At 42.8% G+C, this 18,572-nt stretch overlaps 1 protein-coding gene and 1 pseudogene across 4 annotated transcripts in view; both read left to right on the top strand.

The window, feature by feature from the left end:
* MICU1 (mitochondrial calcium uptake 1) overlaps window positions 1–18,572 on the top strand; it is a 262,988-nt gene that overhangs the window by 49,775 nt on the left and 194,641 nt on the right. For all 4 annotated transcript variants that reach the window (XM_044297988.1, XM_044297989.1, XM_044297990.1 and 1 more), the window contains exon 4: window positions 588–750. In XM_044297988.1, the coding sequence (XP_044153923.1) occupies window positions 588–750 (163 nt within the window). The remainder of the gene's footprint in view (window positions 1–587; window positions 751–18,572) is intronic.
* On the top strand, window positions 12,976–14,017 carry LOC122940331 (annotated as a pseudogene).

Here is an 18,572-nt window from a genome sequence, read left to right on the forward strand (position 1 = left end):
TATAGTTATTTATAAAGGACTGAAATTTAGAAGCGCATGCCTCTAAATCAGGGATGCCCAATTTGCGGCCCTCCAGCTGTTGCAAAAATACAACTCCCAGTATGCTCAGACAGCCTACAGCTATCAGGGAATGTTGGGAGTGGTAGTTTTGCAACACCTGGTGCTCTGCAGGCTGGGCAACCCAGCTCTAAATTGGTGTTGCATCTGCACAGGTCCGGGCAGGAGAATTGAAATCTATGGCAGCAAAGGGTATGCACTGACACGCTGTTTAACATTTTTTTTATTTTTATTATTGATTCCAGTGCATGTGTGGTTCCATAAAAAAATAAATAAATTATACCATGTATGGTAGAGGTACCTCCAAGCTTTTACCACTGCCTGTGGTTCTAGGGACGCGTTCAACTGTATGGCATACACTTGCAAATTTTGGGGGTTTACATCCTGTGCAAACATTATAAGATTTCTATGGAGGGATGTTGCAATATTAAAAGAACAGCACGGTATAAACCAAGCCTTATTTATAGGCTTCGTAAAAAGAGCTAGACATTGTCTTCCTACTTTTATTGGTATTTTCTTTTTTATTTTAGGTGATGGAATATGAGAATCGAATTCGAGCCTATTCAACTCCAGACAAAATCTTCCGGTACTTTGCAACTCTGAAAGTGATACATGAATCTGGAGAAGCAGAAGTCTTTATGACACCTCAAGATTTTGTGAGATCCATAACGCCGAATGAGAAACAGCCAGAACGTGAGTAGTAAAGTCAAACACTTGTACAAATCTGAATGTCACGTAATGGGAGGTAGAATGCTCTTTTGGGACAAGCTGTTGAGTTACTTGGGTTAAAGCAGTGATGCCCAACCTACGGCCCGCTGGCCAAATCCACCCTGCGAAGCTGTGTCATGTGGCCCGTGCAGTGCCGCCGGCATCGGGCAGCGAACTATAAGTGAGCGCGCATCCCTGCCGGCCATTGCCATTCAGTGAATCAGTCACTGAATGGCTCAGGCGGGATGAGTGCAGCCAGCAGTGACAGAGAAGGGGAGGTAACGTGGGCAGGGCCGCAGTAGGGGGATCAGCCTATGAAGTAGCGTGCGTACTCTTGAGTCAGGGAGTGTGCGCACACCTATCTCACTCACTTCTGTGCTCGCCGCCGCTGCAGCTCACCCTACTTTCCATCTTTGCAGCTGCTTGCTTGATCCAAATGCTCCTCTAGTCCTCCTCAAAACCGCTGTGTGCCTTGATGTGCCCCCCTTCACAGGGGTAATGCCCAGATGTGCCCCCTCAAAGTGTTTGCATTTCTTTCTGGCAAAGCTACCTGGTTCTGGACCGCAAAGTTTATACCATGTCTAGTGTGGCCCTCAGACAAGAAATGGTTGGGCACCACTGGGTTAAAGCATTTGTTTTGGGGATTTAAATAGTGGTGATCTAGCCATTGGATTAGCCAATTGGCTGATGGCTAGAGCGGTGACACCACAGAACGATCACTACAAAGTGTATGGAACTATGCAAATTCAGGAGTTCTGTGTTTCTTTCTATCAGCTGATTGATGGGGTGCCCAGAGTGAGACCTCCACCAATCTGATATTGAAGACCTAAAGGGGGATTTAGATTGTCTAATATTCGGGCAGATTATCGTGAATGAACATTCCCGCGAACACTCGTTCCCGACAATCTGCCTGTATAAAGGTGCAGGCGATAATGCGATGACCGAATTAAATGCTCGTTCATTGGGTGAAACTATTGTTGTGCAGACACCTTATCGTTTCTGGGCAATAGATTGTGCTGTCTAAACAGTGATCTGCTGCCCCGAAACAATGCAGTTGTATGAGGACAAGCGATCACCTGTGGAGGTGTCGACTTTCGGCTTCCCGACTGTCGGGAAGGGGTGCTTCCTTCCCGATTTTAATCTGCTGATGCTTGGCGGGTGTAATTGCACCATAAGTCCCAGAAAGCCCTCTAAATGCTTACAATTGTCTAGCAACAGGGAATGTGATAAAATAAATAAAAATCACTAGGGTGTACCTCTTAAATTCCCACTTCTCCAGCACCTCTGGTCGCCGCCACTGGCCTCAGCAAATCATTGGCTGCACCTGTCACGTGGATCCACTGTCCTTACCTACTTAAATGATTCACCCTAGATAGCGGCCCCCAACTCGGCGGTGGTCCCTGTTTTGACTAAGTACACAGGGCCTAACTAGGATGGAGGCGTAGAGAGACTAACCTGGGCAGAAAGCAACACCAGAAATAAACACAGAGTCCAGTGCCAAGACATGCCAGAACCATAAGTAAATGTCTTTAACAAAATCATGATAAAGAAATCAGTCTGGTCAGATAACCAGCAATCTAGAGAGTAGCAAAAATCACTAATTATGCAGGAACAACAATTACCGACATCTATGTACAGCAGTTGCCGGTTTAAATCTACCTCTGGAAGGAAACGTGACAACGGAGCCATGCTTTATTGGCCCGACGTCTGTTCCCTGATCGGCCAAGCATCTCATGTGTCAGTGGGCCTACTGCTGTGGAAACAGATCGATGCTGGCAGTGCCCCCAAGGGGTGGCGGGGTCTGCCATAGGAGCAATGCCAGGTGAGTTCATGACAGTGAATTTTGTTTATATTTTTATTTTATCACATTCCCTGCTGTTAAAGCCTATGTACACCTTTGGGGACAATTTTATTTTATTGTATTTTACTTATTTTTAGCTAAAAATAATTTTTTCAATTGGTCTTTATTGAAAATATGGAATCCTTTTTTGTGTACAGAGCTGACATACTCCACTAGCTGCCTGTGGATCTTTTAGTCTTTTCAGTCATCTGGTGAGCAGACGGACTCCTTATCTCTGCTCTTTGACATTATAAATGCTCAATATTCCTCTTACTGATATGAATGTGGCTACCTTTTTAGTAGTTTAGAGATGAGTGTTATTAGGTGACTGGCACGGAGGGAAAGTGAAAGTACCAGTCACACAGTTAGAAAAAACAGTTAACCCTTTGTGACAGAACGGCTCAATATTTTTAATATAGGCCAATTGAAAAAAATGATTTGTAGCCAAAAGTTAAGCAATCATAAGTAAAAATTGCCTCCAAAGGTGTACATAGCCTACTTTTTTTTTTTTTTTTTTTTTGGTTGCCAACAGCCCATTTTAACACATAATGACCTTGAATCTAATACCAAGTGAATGTCAACTAGCAGAGAGCCCGACAGTTGTAAATGTAGACAGATATGTTCTGTAGATGCATAGCCGCCTGGTAACTGAAGAAATTGTATGGGACCTAGGCTTTCAGCAACAAATGACACTGCTGGCCTATTTGCTGGATCACGGCCAGAGTGGTGAGCATACACCGGCTGATAAATTGCTGGTCAGTTAGCTGTTCTGTGGTGCTGAAAGCTTAGATAATTGTCATGTTTCCCACTGTCTGTCTTTCTCTTGCGGGTTTCACCTGTCATGTTGTGCCTGATGATGGAAGCAGCTGCTGTGTCCAATTTGTTTCCTTGAGGACATAAAACAAATCTACTGAATTGTCTCAGAGTTAAAGAGAAAACGTGCTGATGTCAAAGCAACTTATAGCTTATTTTTTTTACAAAAACCAAACACAGGTGCTGTCACAAATGGAAGATCGATTGCCGAAACAAAATTGGTGCAATTTAAGCCAAATCTGGTGCCAAATAATAGATTTGGCGTAACTCAATAGGTAAACCAGACATGCTTTACTTCCTTACTTGATGACTGTTAGGCCCCTTTCACACGAGCGAGTTTTCCACACGGGTGCAAAGCGTGAAATGAACACCCACCACCCGTAATGAATCCAGACCCATTTATTTCAATGAGCATTTTGTTCTGCGTTGTGTGAGAATCGCAGCATGTTCAAAATTCTGCGTTTGTCACGCAGCTCTGGCCCCATGGAAGTGATTGGGCATTCAGTGAAAAACGTATTGCATCCGGATGCAGTCCGGATGCAATATTTTTCACTGTTGGTTCCTAAGAGGAGATGTTTGTAAACCTTCAAACTTTTTTTTTTCAGGCGTGTGAAAAAACACATCAAAACGCTGAAAAAACTGAACTAAACACAATCGCAGACAAAACTGACTGAGCTTGCTTGCAAAATGGCGTGTGTTTCACTGAACGCACCCTGAGCCAATGCGTATCATTCATGTGAAAGAGGCCTTAGGGTAGATTGTCAGCCAGGATTTGCAGTAGGCAAAAACCACCTTGGATTTTAATGGTAATCTGCAGCTGAAACGCAGATTATTACAGTGCTATGATATTCAGACCTGCAGAAGGATTAGGTAACCAGCAGCTTTTCAGCAAGGAATATGCACCAACATCAGCACGCTGTGGATTTAGCAATTTGCTTAGTGTTCATTATGTCGCTTAGATCTTTTCTGCAGCATGTTAATAAGGCATAAAATACCCCATAAACCTGTACTGCCAGTGTCCATTCCTGCGCCCTGCTATGATCCATGGGGTTACGATATTTTGCATTAACAAAATAGCGCCAGTCTTTTATGGAATTGGCACTTCCCATGCTAGTAGTTTTGTCATGCTCCATTTCTACATCCTTTTTTTTCAAATATATCATGGACCAAGATTAGAAGTGGTGCATAAGTGATATGATATAATGAAAGTGCTGCAGATTTCCCAGAATTGTAGGAGACATATCCGCAGTATATTACAATACTAAATCTCTTCTTCACACAGAGGAAAAATCTGCAGTGTATGGATTTCACCCTTTACAATATACAGAGTGATATCTGTGGCAGGTCTGCAATAAAACTGCGTGTGACACATAATACAGAATAATCGTTTGCAGAAAATCTGTGCTCAAGTTTTCTCATAGACTTTATTCTAAAGATTTTTCTTTGCAAGAACCATTTAATTTACAGCCAGAACAGGAATGAATCCTATTGGGACAAAGCATGAAATAGTAACGTAAAGTGAATTTGAAAGATTTGAGAATGAATAAGCTTAGGCAGGCTACATGAATAAATGTATTTACTAAGTGATTAAATATACATAAAGAAATCACATACAGAATAATAAGTAATTAAACATCACTAGCATAAATGGGGTGGAGACTTGCTATAACCCATAGCTGTCTACCCCGTTATAACACATGACCGACACCCCAGGGTGTACAAGAGAGATAGGGCAATCATACTGGCATCCTACCTAGAATGGAGAGCCTGGTGGAGACTCTTTTGAGAAAATGTGGGTCACAGAATATAAACCTGTGAGCACCTCCTCCAGTGTGCATCACGCATGTTTCTGAGATCACTCAGGAATGTGGTCTTATCAGCACAATGGGGGATGGGTACTATCTCTAACCCACTTCAGTACAAGGAAAACTTATAAAGTATTAAACAGAATTAAAGGGGAGAACCAATCAGTCACTTAAAAATACCCTTACAATACAAGGAAATATCTTAGGCTCCGTAGCTCTAATTCTGAGCAGATTCACTAAAAATATATTTAAACCAGTACTCATTCCTAATCATCAGTAGCCAATATTTATAATGTCATGTAAACTGTTAATTTGGTGCACAAAAACATTGGCAATTGTCCTAAAAGCAAGATGTTTTGATAAGAAATAAAAACTGTGATTTGTGCATATTCCTAAACGGCAAATGTTTTCTACTTCATGTATTCGCCGTCACAGTGTGGTTTTTAACCGCCTCCGGACCGCCTAATGCAGACGTGCGGTCCGGAGGCGGCAGCGCTGCGCAGAGTCATGCATATACGCGTCAAGGGGCGTCAAGGGGGGTCAAGGGGGGTCGCGTCATCAGCTTGCCAGCCAATGATCGCGGCTGGCAAGCTGATGATTTAAAAAAAAAAAAAAAACAATCAAGTGCCAGATAACAGATCATATTAGTAAATATGATCTGTTATATGGCTGCCTGCTCCTCTGCTGGTCCTTTTCGTTGGTTGGATCCAGCAGAGGAGCAGGCTTCACAGTGAGTAGCACCAACAGTACACACTTAGCCCCAGATCACCCCCTGCACCCCAATTAACCCTTTGATCACCCCTTTGAACGCCCCTGTCAATCACTAGTGAAAGGAAAAAAAAGTGATCAGTGCTAACTGTCACTTTTTTTTTTCACTGGTATTGACCGTTAGGTTTTAGTATAGTTTATGCCCCTTGGTTAGGTAGTTTAGGGATCGCTTAGCGCCCAGCCCACCGCACCGCAGTCACTGATTCGCTGATTAGCGTATCGCTAATCAGCATTTGTACTTTTATAGTATCTGGAAGTGATCAAAACTAATCACGGTCAGATCTATAATAGTATTAGTGTCACTTTAGTTCGCCCTCCACCCAAAACGCAGTGTTTGCCCGATCAGGCCTGATCGGTCGCCCACACGAGCGTTCGCCCACACCCGCCCCACCGCAGTGACAAAAAATATATATTTTTTGATCACTGCACATTCACTTTACACACACTGCGGCGATAAAAAAAATCTGTTTTGATATTTTTTATCAACCGCAGCGGCCTCCGGTACTTCGCTAGCCTCCCCTTTGTAAGACAGGCTTGCTTTTTTTTTCTGGGGTAGTCTCAGGGAATACCCCCTAAATTTAGTTGCCCAAATGTCAAACAGGGGGTATTCTTCTGAAGAGGCCTACAGGCTTCTGACCCAGTCGGATGAGGAATGGGAACCCTCATCTGATGAATCTAGCGGGTCAGAATACGAACCTGTAGAAAGCAGTGGTTCTCTGACCCAAAGTTCGGACGAGGAGGCTGAGGTCCCTGATAGCACCAGGCGTACCCGGCCCCGTGTCGCTAGACCACAGGTTGCGCAGGATCCGCTTCAAGAGCAGCAGAGTGGGGCTGGCGCTGTCGGATTACGTGGTGAGGCATACACCAGCAGCGCAGCCCTCCCTGGACCTGGTACCAGCACTGCCGTACAACCTGGTGAAGTGGCGCGCACCAGAAGGGCAGTTGAAGCTGGTACGGTGGCACAAGCAGTAGTGACCCCGTCGCAGCCACCGCAAAGTCGGGCCCGTAGAGCCCCTAGAATCCCAGAGGTGCTGGCAAACCCTGATTGGCAGTCCCCAACTTCAGCCGCACCTGTAGTTCCCCCTTTCACTGCCCAGTCTGGAGTTTGGGTTGAGACAGCTCAGATCGGTTCGGCCCTGGGATTTTTTGAGCTGTTCTTGACTGCGGAGCTCTTAGGCCTAGTTCACACTTCAGTGTTTGGTCAGTGATTTCCATCAGTGATTTGTGAGCCAAAACCAGAAGTGGAGCCTCCATAGACATTAGGTAGAAGGGAAAGATCTGCTCCTGTTCTATGTTTAGAGCTGCACCTGGTTTTGGCTCACAAATCACTGATGGAAATCACTGACCAAACACTGAAGTGTGAATGAGGCCTTAGACATAGTCGTGGCCGAAACAAACAGGTATGCCACACAATTTATAACCGCCAACCCGGGAAGCTATTATGCCCAGCCTTTCCGGTGGAAACCAGTCCAAGTTTCCGAAATTAAAACTTTTCTGGGCCTTCTCCTCAACATGGGTCTAACTAAAAAGCATGAATTGCGGTCATATTGGTCCACGAACCCAATTCATCACATGCCCATGTTCTCTGCTGCTATGTCCAGGGCACGTTTTGAGGCCATCCTGCGTTTCCTGCACTTTAGCGACAACACCGCCTCCCGTCCCAGAGGCCACCCTGCTTTTGACCGGCTCCACAAAATTCGGCCCCTCATAGACCATTTCAACCTGAAATTTGCAGATTTGTATACCCCAGAGCAAAACATCTGCGTAGACGAGTCCCTAATACATTTTACCGGGCGCCTTGGCTTCTAACAATACATCCCAAGCAAGCGCGCCCGGTATGGGGTCAAATTGTATAAGCTCTGTGAAAGGGCCACAGACTATACCCACAAATTTCGGATCTGTGAGGGAAAAGATCAGACCCTGGAGCCGGTCGGTTGCCCTGACTACCTGGGGAGCAGTGGGAAGACAGTCTGGGACTTGGTGTCACCCTTATTCGGCAAGGGGTACCATCTTTATGTGGACAATTTCTACACAAGTGTGGCCCTCTTTAGGCATTTGTTTCTAGAACGGATTGGCGCCTGTGGCACCGCGCGAACTAGTCGCGTGAGCTTCCCCCAACGGCTCGTTACCACCCGGGGGCAGAGGGCCGCATTGTGTAACGAAGAACTGCTCGCGGTGAAATGGAGAGACAAGCGTGACGTTGGACTTCAATGACCAGATGTTGTCTTTGTATTTAGTTTCCCGCAGAACCAGACGCTGGTATAAGAAGGTGTCTGTATATTTAATTCAATTGGCTCTGTATAATAGTTTTGTTCTCTACAGTAAGGCTGGGAGAACTGGATCCTTCCTCAAATTTCAGGAAAAGATCATCGAGAACCTCCTGTACCCAGGAGGTTCCGTGGCCCCATCCACCAGTGTAGTTAGCCGTCTACACGAGCGACATTTCCCCAATGTCGTTCCTGGTACCTCAACCCAACCGTCACCCCGAAAAAGATGTCGTGTCTGTAGCAGGAGTGGAATAAGGCGTGACACCCGCTATTTCTGTCCTGACCACCCTGCCCTATGCTTTGGAGAGTGTTTCCGGAAGTACCACACACAGGTACACCTAGCATAGGGATCATCTCACCAGGACAGGCACACAGGGCTATTAGGGCCCATTCACTCACAGCTGCTGCAAACGTCTCCTTTCACCTGGGACAAAGTGCATAACGCACTTCGCCACATCTTTGGGCGATTTGCGCTTTGCACATTGACCCATGGGGAAGGAGAGGTTTGTTCTATAAAGGTGAAGGGGGGGAAAAAAAAAAAAAAAAAAACACCAGTAAGCAAAAAGGTTAATGTTTAGTTCAAAAAGTTAAAGTTTATATATTCTGTTCGAAAGTTAATTAAATTATTGTGTTGCGGCCTGGTTTTTTCTTTAATTATTTTTTTACCTTCCAGGTGGACCAACCGATCGACTAGCTGCAGCACTGATGTGCATTCTGACAGAAGCATTGCGCTGCTGTCAGATTACACGCAAGTCGGTGTATGCGGCGCTGCAAGACGAGATTTCTACTCTGCAGTAAAAGATACGTTTGCCAAGGCATACAAGCTGAGGAGGAGGCGGCGTTCCTATGCTTTGGCAAAAAAATAAAAAAAAATCCCGGCAATGATTTATTCATCCACATCGATTGATGTGAATGGAGAAATCTGGTTTGCCAGGGCATACGAGCTAAGTGGGTATGGATGTTGGGCGGAGCTCCTATGTCCTGGCAGACGCCTTTCCCCTCCTTTTTTTTTTTTTGGCAGAGATTTTTTTCATCCACATTGATCGATGCGAATGAAGAAATCTGTGCCGTTCATTTTTTTCTTTCAGCCCAGAGGCTGAACGGAAAAAAAAATCTCATTACCTGTATGCTCAATATAAGGAGAATAGCAGAAACTCCTAATGCTGGCCATACATGTAATGATTGCGGAGACCCTCAAATGCCAGGGAAGTACAAACACCCCACAACTGACCCCATTTTGGAAAGAAGACACCCCAAGGTATTCGCTAAGGGGCATATTGAGTCCATGAAAGATTTAAAATTTTGTCCTAAGTTAGCGGAAAGTGAGACTTCGTGAGAAAAAAAAAAATATCAATTTCCGCTAACTTATGCCAAAAAAAATAAATTTCTATGAACTTGCCAGGCCCCTCATTGAATACCTTGTGGTGTCTTCTTTCCAAAGTGGGGTCACATGTGGGGTATTTATACTGCCCTGGCTTTTTAGGGGCCCTAAAGCGTGAGAAGAAGTCTGGGATCCAAATGTCTAAAAATGCCCTCCTAAAAGGAATTTGGGCACCTTTGCGCATCTAGGCTGCAAAAAAGTGTCACACATGTGGTATCGCCGTACTCGGGAGAAGCTGGGGAATGTGTTTTGGGGTGTCATTTTACATATACCCATGCTGGGTGAGATAAATATCTTGGTCAAATGCCAACTTTGTATAAAAAAATGGGAAAAGTTGTCTTTTGCCAAGATATTTCTCTCACCCAGCATGGGTATATGTAAAATGACACCCCAAAACACATTCCCCAACTTCTCCTGAGTACGGCGATACCAGATGTGACACTTTTTTGCAGGCAAAGGGGCACATATTCCAAAGTGCACCTTTCGGATTTCGCAGGCCATTTTTTACACATTTTGATTGCAAAGTACTTCTCACACATTTGGGCCCCTAAATTGCCAGGGCAGTATAACTACGCCACAAGTGACCCCATTTTGGAAAGACACCCCAAGGTATTCCGTGAGGGGCATGGCGAGTTCCTAGAATTTTTTGTTTTTTGTCGCAAGTTAGTGGAATATGAGACTTTTGTAAGAAAAAAAAATCAGCATTTTCCGCTAACTTGTGACAAAAAATAAAAAGTTCTATGAACTCCCTATGCCCATCAGCAAATACCTTAGGGTGTCTACTTTCAGAAATGGGGTCTACTGTTTGGGCATTGTAGAACCTCAGGAAACATGACAGGTGCTCAGAAAGTCAGAGCTGCTTCAAAAAGCGGAAATTCACATTTTTGTACCATAGTTTGTAAACGCTATAACTTTTACCCAAACCATTTTTATTTTATTTTTTTCCCAAACATTTTTTTTTTTTTATCAAAGACATGTAGAACAATAAATTTAGCGAAAAATTTATATATGGATGTCGGTTTTTTTTTTTGCAAAATTTTACAGCTGAAAGTGAAAAATGTCATTTTTTTGCAAAAAAATCGTTACATTTTGATTAATAACAAAAAAAGTTAAAATGTCAGCGGCAATGAAATACCACCAAATGAAATCTCTATTAGTGAAAAGAAAAGGAGGTAAAATTCATTTGGGTGGTAAGTTGCATGACCGAGCAATAAACGGTGAAAGTAGTGTAGTGCAGAAGTGTAAAAAGTGGCCTGGTCATTAAGGGGGTTTCAGCTAGCGGGGTTGAAGTGGTTAAAGAGGACCTGTCCCATCTCCTGGCATGTCTTTTTAGCAACTACTTGCATTCCCCATGTAATAACAATTCTGGAGCATCTATTCTTATGGCTCTGTGTTGTGCCATTCCTGTATTCTCTCTACTAGAAGGTATGAATTAATTGCTAGCAGTCTGCAGTAAGGGTACAGAGTGTGTGGTAACCAGTTTTAATTCCACATTTATCGAATGTCACGTTTTGTTTGATATATTTGTCTTATTCTTAAATTCAAGAGAAGCTACTCCAGTTTTACCTCTCCACCCTCCTACTGGTGTGAGATTGTTAAATTTTTGCGACGTTTTAAAAAAGTCTCAATGATAAATCTGGAGTCAAGCTCATTAACGTAGCTGACCACAAAACTGGGTGGAAAATGCACATACAAAAGCACTATCTTGTAACTTTTTGAAGCCAGAATTCTGGAGTAAGGGCATGATGAATCGGGGCCAATGAATCTATTAAAACAGTAGCCATAACTTTTTAGTTATCCCTGTAGCAATAAGTAAAAAAATGAATGTGAACTCCTTAAAGGGGCTTTCTAGCAATATGAAGTTATTCCTTGTCTAACAGAGGCTTCCAGGCCTGATTTAGTTGTATTCCTATTAGGCCTTCCCAGAGTTATTGTCTAATGCAGGGATGGCCAACCTGCGGCTCTCCAGCTGTTGCAAAACTACAACTCCCAGCATGCCCAGGCTCCCTACAGCAGGGCTGGTGGGAATTGTAGTTTTACAACAGCTGGAGGGGCACGTGTCGGCCATCCCTGGTCTAATAGATTACCTGTCAGCAGGGGCGTTGCTAAGGGCTCATGGCACCTGGTGGTTCATGGCAATGAATGGGATAATGTTTATATTCCCTGTTGCCTATGCAGTAGGGGCTGTTAATTCCAGGATCCCTAGGTAATGAAGGGATTAATGTCAGTATACCTAGAGCAGTAAAGGAATAAAGCATTGTTTTTCTGCCTCTGTGCTTTGGGAGTCTACCAGCATTGGCTGGGATATGGACGAATAGCTAACATGGACTGTAGCACCATAGTTCTTATGGTGAGACTAGGGTTGCATCGATACTTTTACACTCGGATCGATCAGATACCGGGACTTGCTATTTTCCGATACTAGGCTTCTCTACTGTGCAGCTTAATATCAGTTAGAGAACATGGCACGCGCCACCCTCAACAGTGCAGAAGAAGGCAGTCCTTCCCTCCCCACTGTGACTCTGCTGCCGCTGGCCCGCGATGAAGTTGGCACTAAGGAAGAGGAGGGCCTGCGTCCACTGCGCCACCAATAAATATAATTAACCCCTTAATACAAATGTAGGTGGTGTCAATGACTGGCATGGTAATCCCGCACCTGAGGGGTTAATTGACACGGTTCGGCATTGATGCTAGGTGCCAGCTGTGTGATACAGCCAGCAGCAGCCGCCTACATTTTCCCCTCCCCTCCTCCTCCTCATTGGTGGCAGTGGCAGCTTCTATTTGGAGCCCCAGCAGTGTAATCCTTGGGCTTCGATCGGTTACCATGGCAGCCAGGACGCTACTGAACCATCCATGACTGCTGTGGTAAGCTCCCTGCTGCTGTGTTCACAAAGCCCAGGGCAACAGGGACAGTGTAACATCCTATTCACCCTATTAGATCTCGATTAGGGTGAACAGGACAACGATTCTATGCCCCCTAAGGGGGCTAATAGTTATTAAATAAAAAGTAAAAAAAAAAAAAAAAAGTATTAAGTTTAAATCGCCCCCTTTCCAAATTTTGCATATAAACTATCTAAACAATGAAAAATAAACATATTACTTATCTCAATGTCCGAAAAAGTCAGAAGTATTAACATATTTTAAAAAATATCCTATGCAGTGAATGCCGTAGCAGAGAGCAGAAAAAAAAATAAACACGCCATTCGCCATTTTTTAGTCACCTTGTCCTCCCCCAAAAATAGGATAGGACTGTTCTATTATAGGCCGGACGTTCCATAAAATGCAGAATGCATGCAGATTTTTTTTTTTTTTATGGTATCGAAATCAAATCAAAATTTTGGCATTGGAAAGAAGACTGGCTGCGGAAACTTTGGGAAACTATAATTAGGCAAGAGTCTTTACACAAATGAATGTGTAGCAATTAACCTACAGGCAATTAAATCTTGTGCTCATCAGCTTCATCTGGAATATACTGTATGTTTTACAAGCAAGTAGCTGATGGGCTTTCCCAGGTTTGCTACTGTAACCCATGTAGAACGTTCAAGCCATTGTACTGGAACTATATGACAGCCTTGTGCATTTTAAGAACACAGTTTTTCAGAGATGTTAAGGATTTCTTAATTGGTCGCCAAGGGAATAAGAAAGAATGATAAGCTCACATAGAAATCTACCCCTACCTTTTGACTATATTAAACAGGGTTTTTTTTTGTCCTTTTTTAGCACTCCGTAATTTTTGTGAAATGATGATAAGAAACTAAGAATGTCATCCACTTTATTGACTTTGGACTGGCCAGTGATTATATAGACCCGGGAGACAAAAAGCCCATATCTTATCGGGAGCACAACAGTCTAACTGGAACAGGCAGATATAACATGTCTATTAACAACCAGGAATTAGGACATACGTTTATGTACTTCTTATGAGGGAGACTTCCATGGCAAGACCTAAAGGCAGATACACTGAAGAAGCACTACCAAAAGATTTTGCACAGAAAACTTAACACTCCTGTAGAAGTCCTCTGTGACAATTTCCCAGAGGAGATGGTGACATAAAATATGTAAGAAGGTTGGATTTTTTGAAAAGCCAGATCTGATTAATTACAGACACTGTTTTCTGAACTGATTGATCGGAAAATATACCCCTTTGACTATGTATATTACTGGGGTGGCAGGCCAATTCTTATTCCTGTGGGATCCATTCATGTAGATTTCGAGACCTCGGTGATAACTAGGGACAGCTGTACCCATTGAGAGCGGCTGTCATAGTCCCATCCCCTAAAAAAGTTATCAAATGGGCGGCTGAATTCTGACAACCAAACAAATGGTTCCCTCTAATGCACTGATCACAACAGAGGCTGAGGTGGAGGTTGTGGAATAAGAGAAGTGCATTTTTATTAAAAAAAAAATAATAATCCACTTTCAGGGATACCATAAGTGAATAATCCACTGGATCAGATTGGTGTCTACAGTGTCGCTGTGTCAATGATTCTAGTGTATTGGGGTGAGGAAGTAGGTTTTACATGGTGGAAGAATTGGACACCAGAAATGGAATTCATTAGCCCATAATGGACGGCTGACCCAGAATTGGTTCACAATAATGCTGATCTCTCAGTACCCAGAGCTGGACGGAATAGAAACATTACTATATTTTATTTCCCAACCCTTGGGCCTTAATTTTTTTGCTCCCTATTTACTCTTCTTCCTTTTTCATATCCCGAGTAATAAAGTATAGACGAGGCAAAAACACTGTACAGTAAAGAGACAATTTTTGTATAAAAACTGGTTTAATTTTCAAAAATTGTTAAAAAAAAGTAAAAAAAAGTATATGGTATCGCCAAGAGCAATATTAGCATTAATAGGAGCAATATTACATATAGGAACACAGAATGTGGCACTTTGATGATTTTGATGATGTGCTGAAATGCAAGAAGCCCAAGATTTTAGCAGAAATGAGTTGTGACCACTAGAAGCATTGCAGTGATGATTTGTGGCACTCGTCCAGTCTGTGAACCAACTCTCATAATACTTTACCATTTCTTTTCACTTGAATTGAAAGCAAGTACAAATCAGTTTCCCATACGTTTTTGACAGGTCTTGCTGCTGCTGTGTTCTAATGAACCACTGACCCCCTGACCATATGTAATAGAACTCCGGGGTCCAGGCAACACAGGTCGAAAACTGCTGATCTAAAGTGTTGTCAAATTCCCAGCATCAGAAATGCTATTGAGCGTTCTCTATAGCCGTTTTGTTCATGAAATCGGTGGAATATCCAGCTCACAGCCAGCTGATGTTATCTTCTCACATAGATCTATGATATATTACACATTTGTATACATTATATGGACAGACTTATTGGGACACTAGACTTGGGCTACTTTTACACTAGCGTTTTTGCTGGATCCAGCAGGGCTCAGCAAAAAACGCTTCTGTTACCATAATACAAGAATTGGCATCCGGTTGTATTATCACATAGCCAAGACAGATCCGTCATGAACTCCATTGGAAGTCAGTGGGGGACGGATCCGTTTTCAATTGTCAGCGGTTTTCTTTCCGTCATTACCCACAATACAAGTCAATTGGGACAGATCGGTCTTGCTCCGCATCCCATGACGGAAAGAAAACCGCAGCATGCTGCGGTTTGCTTTCCGGTATGAGAACGCAACCGAATGGAATGCATTTTGGAGCATTCCAAAAGGCATATTCGATTTTCTGGTATCAAATGATTTTTATGACTATGGATGACAATAGTCCTCTTGTTGGAGATCTTTTGCGTATGTCATCCATGGGTAGGGTCAGGAAGACTCCAGACATGTTAGTATTGTCAGTAGGTACGTAATTAACCCATGTCTCCACCATAAAGACCATATTGAGTGTTCTGTGTTAGTGGGAAGCACTTCTATGGTTAATATCCTATTATTATTATTATTATTATTATTATTATTATTATTATATAGAATTTTATATATTGTTTCAGTCAATCTATTTCTCTGTGCATATACCATTAGGAAAGGGAGAACATCTGTAGTTTTACTTTGTAAAACCATAATTTTAGAAAATAGCCCAGTAACTTAAAACGAGACTTCCTGCTTCCAAATATCGTGTTCACGAAAGGTCAGACATGTTCCGTTTTATGAAATGACAAGGTCTTTCGTTGTTCTTCGTAGCTCAGTGCTGCTGTTCTAGTACCGGTGACAAGTGAAAGGTTACTAAACTGTGCTAAAATTCTGTAATTTGTCTTATTTTGCCAAGGACGGAATATCCACTGGTCTAACTAAGGATTATTTTTAGGATTATTGATATATTTCATTCAAGGACTATGTCCTCAATGCCCAGTGAGATTGATTCATGCTTTTAATTTTACTATCATTCTTTACTCCTGGTTAAAACCTTTTCACATGACGCAGTAAAATACTGTATCCAGCACGATCCGTTTTTTTGCGGACAAGAATAAGCATTTGTTATAGGGAAATCCGCAAAATGTGGAACGCACGTGGCCGGTATCCATGTTTTCGGTCTACAAAAATGGATACGGTCGTGTGAATGAGCCCTTAAACTGAGACCAAGCTGCCTTCAACCTAGGTGGTTTTCTGGCCATTAAGGACTCCTTGTGGGAGCTATGTGGGAGGAGTGCTATGAGAGGTAATAATAAAATCCCCCAAAAATGAAAATGTTACAAATAACAGGGTCAGTGGACTATGGCGTTGTATACCGTTAATTATGCTGGCAAATTATGTAAATTGTGCTGAGAAGTGACAGATCAATGCATTGCTTATGGATGTGCAAGCCATGTTTTTCTCTCTTTGGAGTAATTGGACAATCCCTGAATTGGGACTTTTTTAATTTTTTTTTTTTTTTTTTGTTCAATCTTACTCCAGTAGGTGGGTGACATAAGGATTGAATGAATATCTCTAGACAAATTTATCAGCATTGAGCGACATTTTCATAGCTTTTTTGCTAATAAAAGCAGCGTTGCCTTCCGCAAAACTTTAATTTTTAAAATGACTACAAATAATAAATTCCCCTCTGAGTTTTTACTCTGCAATCTGTGACGTGGAACATAATGCAGAATCATGGAAGATCTATGAACTTGTGGCAGATGGGCTCGCCTGTAATGAAGGAAGTGGTTGAATTATTCGGCTACTATTCAGCAGTGAGATAATTCAGCAGATGTTACCCGATTCCCAGCACTTGGCAACTCCCTGGTATTCTCTAGAGCAGCCATGGCCAACCTGCGGCTCTCCAGCTGTTGTAAAACTACAACTCCCACCATGCCCTGCTGTAGGCTGCTAGGTGTAGGTAGTCTGGGCATGCTGGGAGTTGTAGTTTTGTAACTGAAGGAGAGCTTCAGGTTGGCCATCCCTGCACTAGAGCCTCAGATGGTGAGGATAGACTTGAGCCAGTAAGGTAGTTGTCAGTGGCAGCTGGTCCAGGACAGGCCAGGAGGTACCTGAATTAGGTACCGGCAGGAAGCATAAACAGATGGGCACAGATAGAGACGTAACCAGGGCTGAGTGGGAGGAGTGCTATGAGAGGTAATAATAAAATCCCCCAAAAATGAAAATGTTACAAATAACAGGGTCAGTGGACTATGGCGTTGTATACCGTTAATTATGCTGGCAAATTATGTAAATTGTGCTGAGAAGTGACAGATCAATGCATTGCTTGTGGATGTGCAAGCCATGTTTTTCTCTCTTTGGAGTAATTGGACAATCCCTGAATTGGGACTTTTTTAATTTTTTTTTTTTTTTTTTTGTTCAATCTTACTCCAGTAGGTGGGTGACATAAGGATTGAATGAATATCTCTAGACAAATTTATCAGCATTGAGCGACATTTTCATAGCTTTTTTGCTAATAAAAGCAGCGTTGCCTTCCGCAAAACTTTAATTTTTAAAATGACTACAAATAATAAATTCCCCTCTGAATTTTTACTCTGCAATCTGTGACGTGGAACATAATGCAGAATCATGGAAGATCTATGAACTTGTGGCAGATGGGCTCGCCTGTAATGAAGGAAGTGGTTGAATTATTCGGCTACTATTCAGCAGTGAGATAATTCAGCAGATGTTACCCGATTCCCAGCACTTCTGTGGAAACTAATTATTTGCTTCACAGACATAAGTGTATTCCAATCGCCAAAAAGATGGAAAAAGCAAAGCACTTTCAGCAATCTCTTCAGAAGGTTTTCTTCAGCATTTTGCCTGTGGTCCCTGCCGTTTTGCGTTTTGACCAGGGTCCTGCTTTCATCGCAGTTCAGCTGTGGCACCTGCCGTTAAGCCAGAAAATCCACCATTTAGCATTTTGGCCAGCGAGTAGCGACTTCAGGCAGACAAAACGTTAGGGCAGGTTTAATTAGCAAAATGCCTCAGAATTCTGTTGGAAATGATGGCAAAAATATAAAAAACGCGGAGTGCACCAAATATGTTTTGTAGTAATTTTTTTACACCTTGTTCAGCAGATTTGAAAAGCGCCGATATGTATATTTCGCCTACGTCCTTACTATCCAGCACTCTTTCTGCCTCTGATCAGATTTCATGTGGCAGATGTTCTGTGATATTAATCCTATAATGCCTCCACACAACATCACGGGAGCATGTGTAGTCGTCACTGTATCTGCCGGCATGCTGGGCTTGAGGAGGACTGTGTGATTATCCTTCACTCAGTCCCCTTAGTAAGCTTGTAATACGATTTGTAACTCCACAGTCAAAGAGGCTGGACTGTCGTCCTCTTCGTTATGATCTGTCCAGCCATCAGCAATACCTGAAGTGAAGTAGTGGGATCTTTCTCGCTTGTCATTTGGATCTATAAATGCTAGAAATACCTTTAGAAACCTAAATAAAATTAAATATGTTGGGGGACATTCATCAAAGACTCGCGTCTTACGAAACATTGTCACATGCCGGGGGTCCAAGGCAGCCCTCCAGGACGTCATACGA

Source organism: Bufo gargarizans, chromosome 6 (genome assembly GCF_014858855.1).
Source record: "Bufo gargarizans isolate SCDJY-AF-19 chromosome 6, ASM1485885v1, whole genome shotgun sequence".
Classification (NCBI taxonomy): domain Eukaryota; kingdom Metazoa; phylum Chordata; class Amphibia; order Anura; family Bufonidae; genus Bufo; species Bufo gargarizans.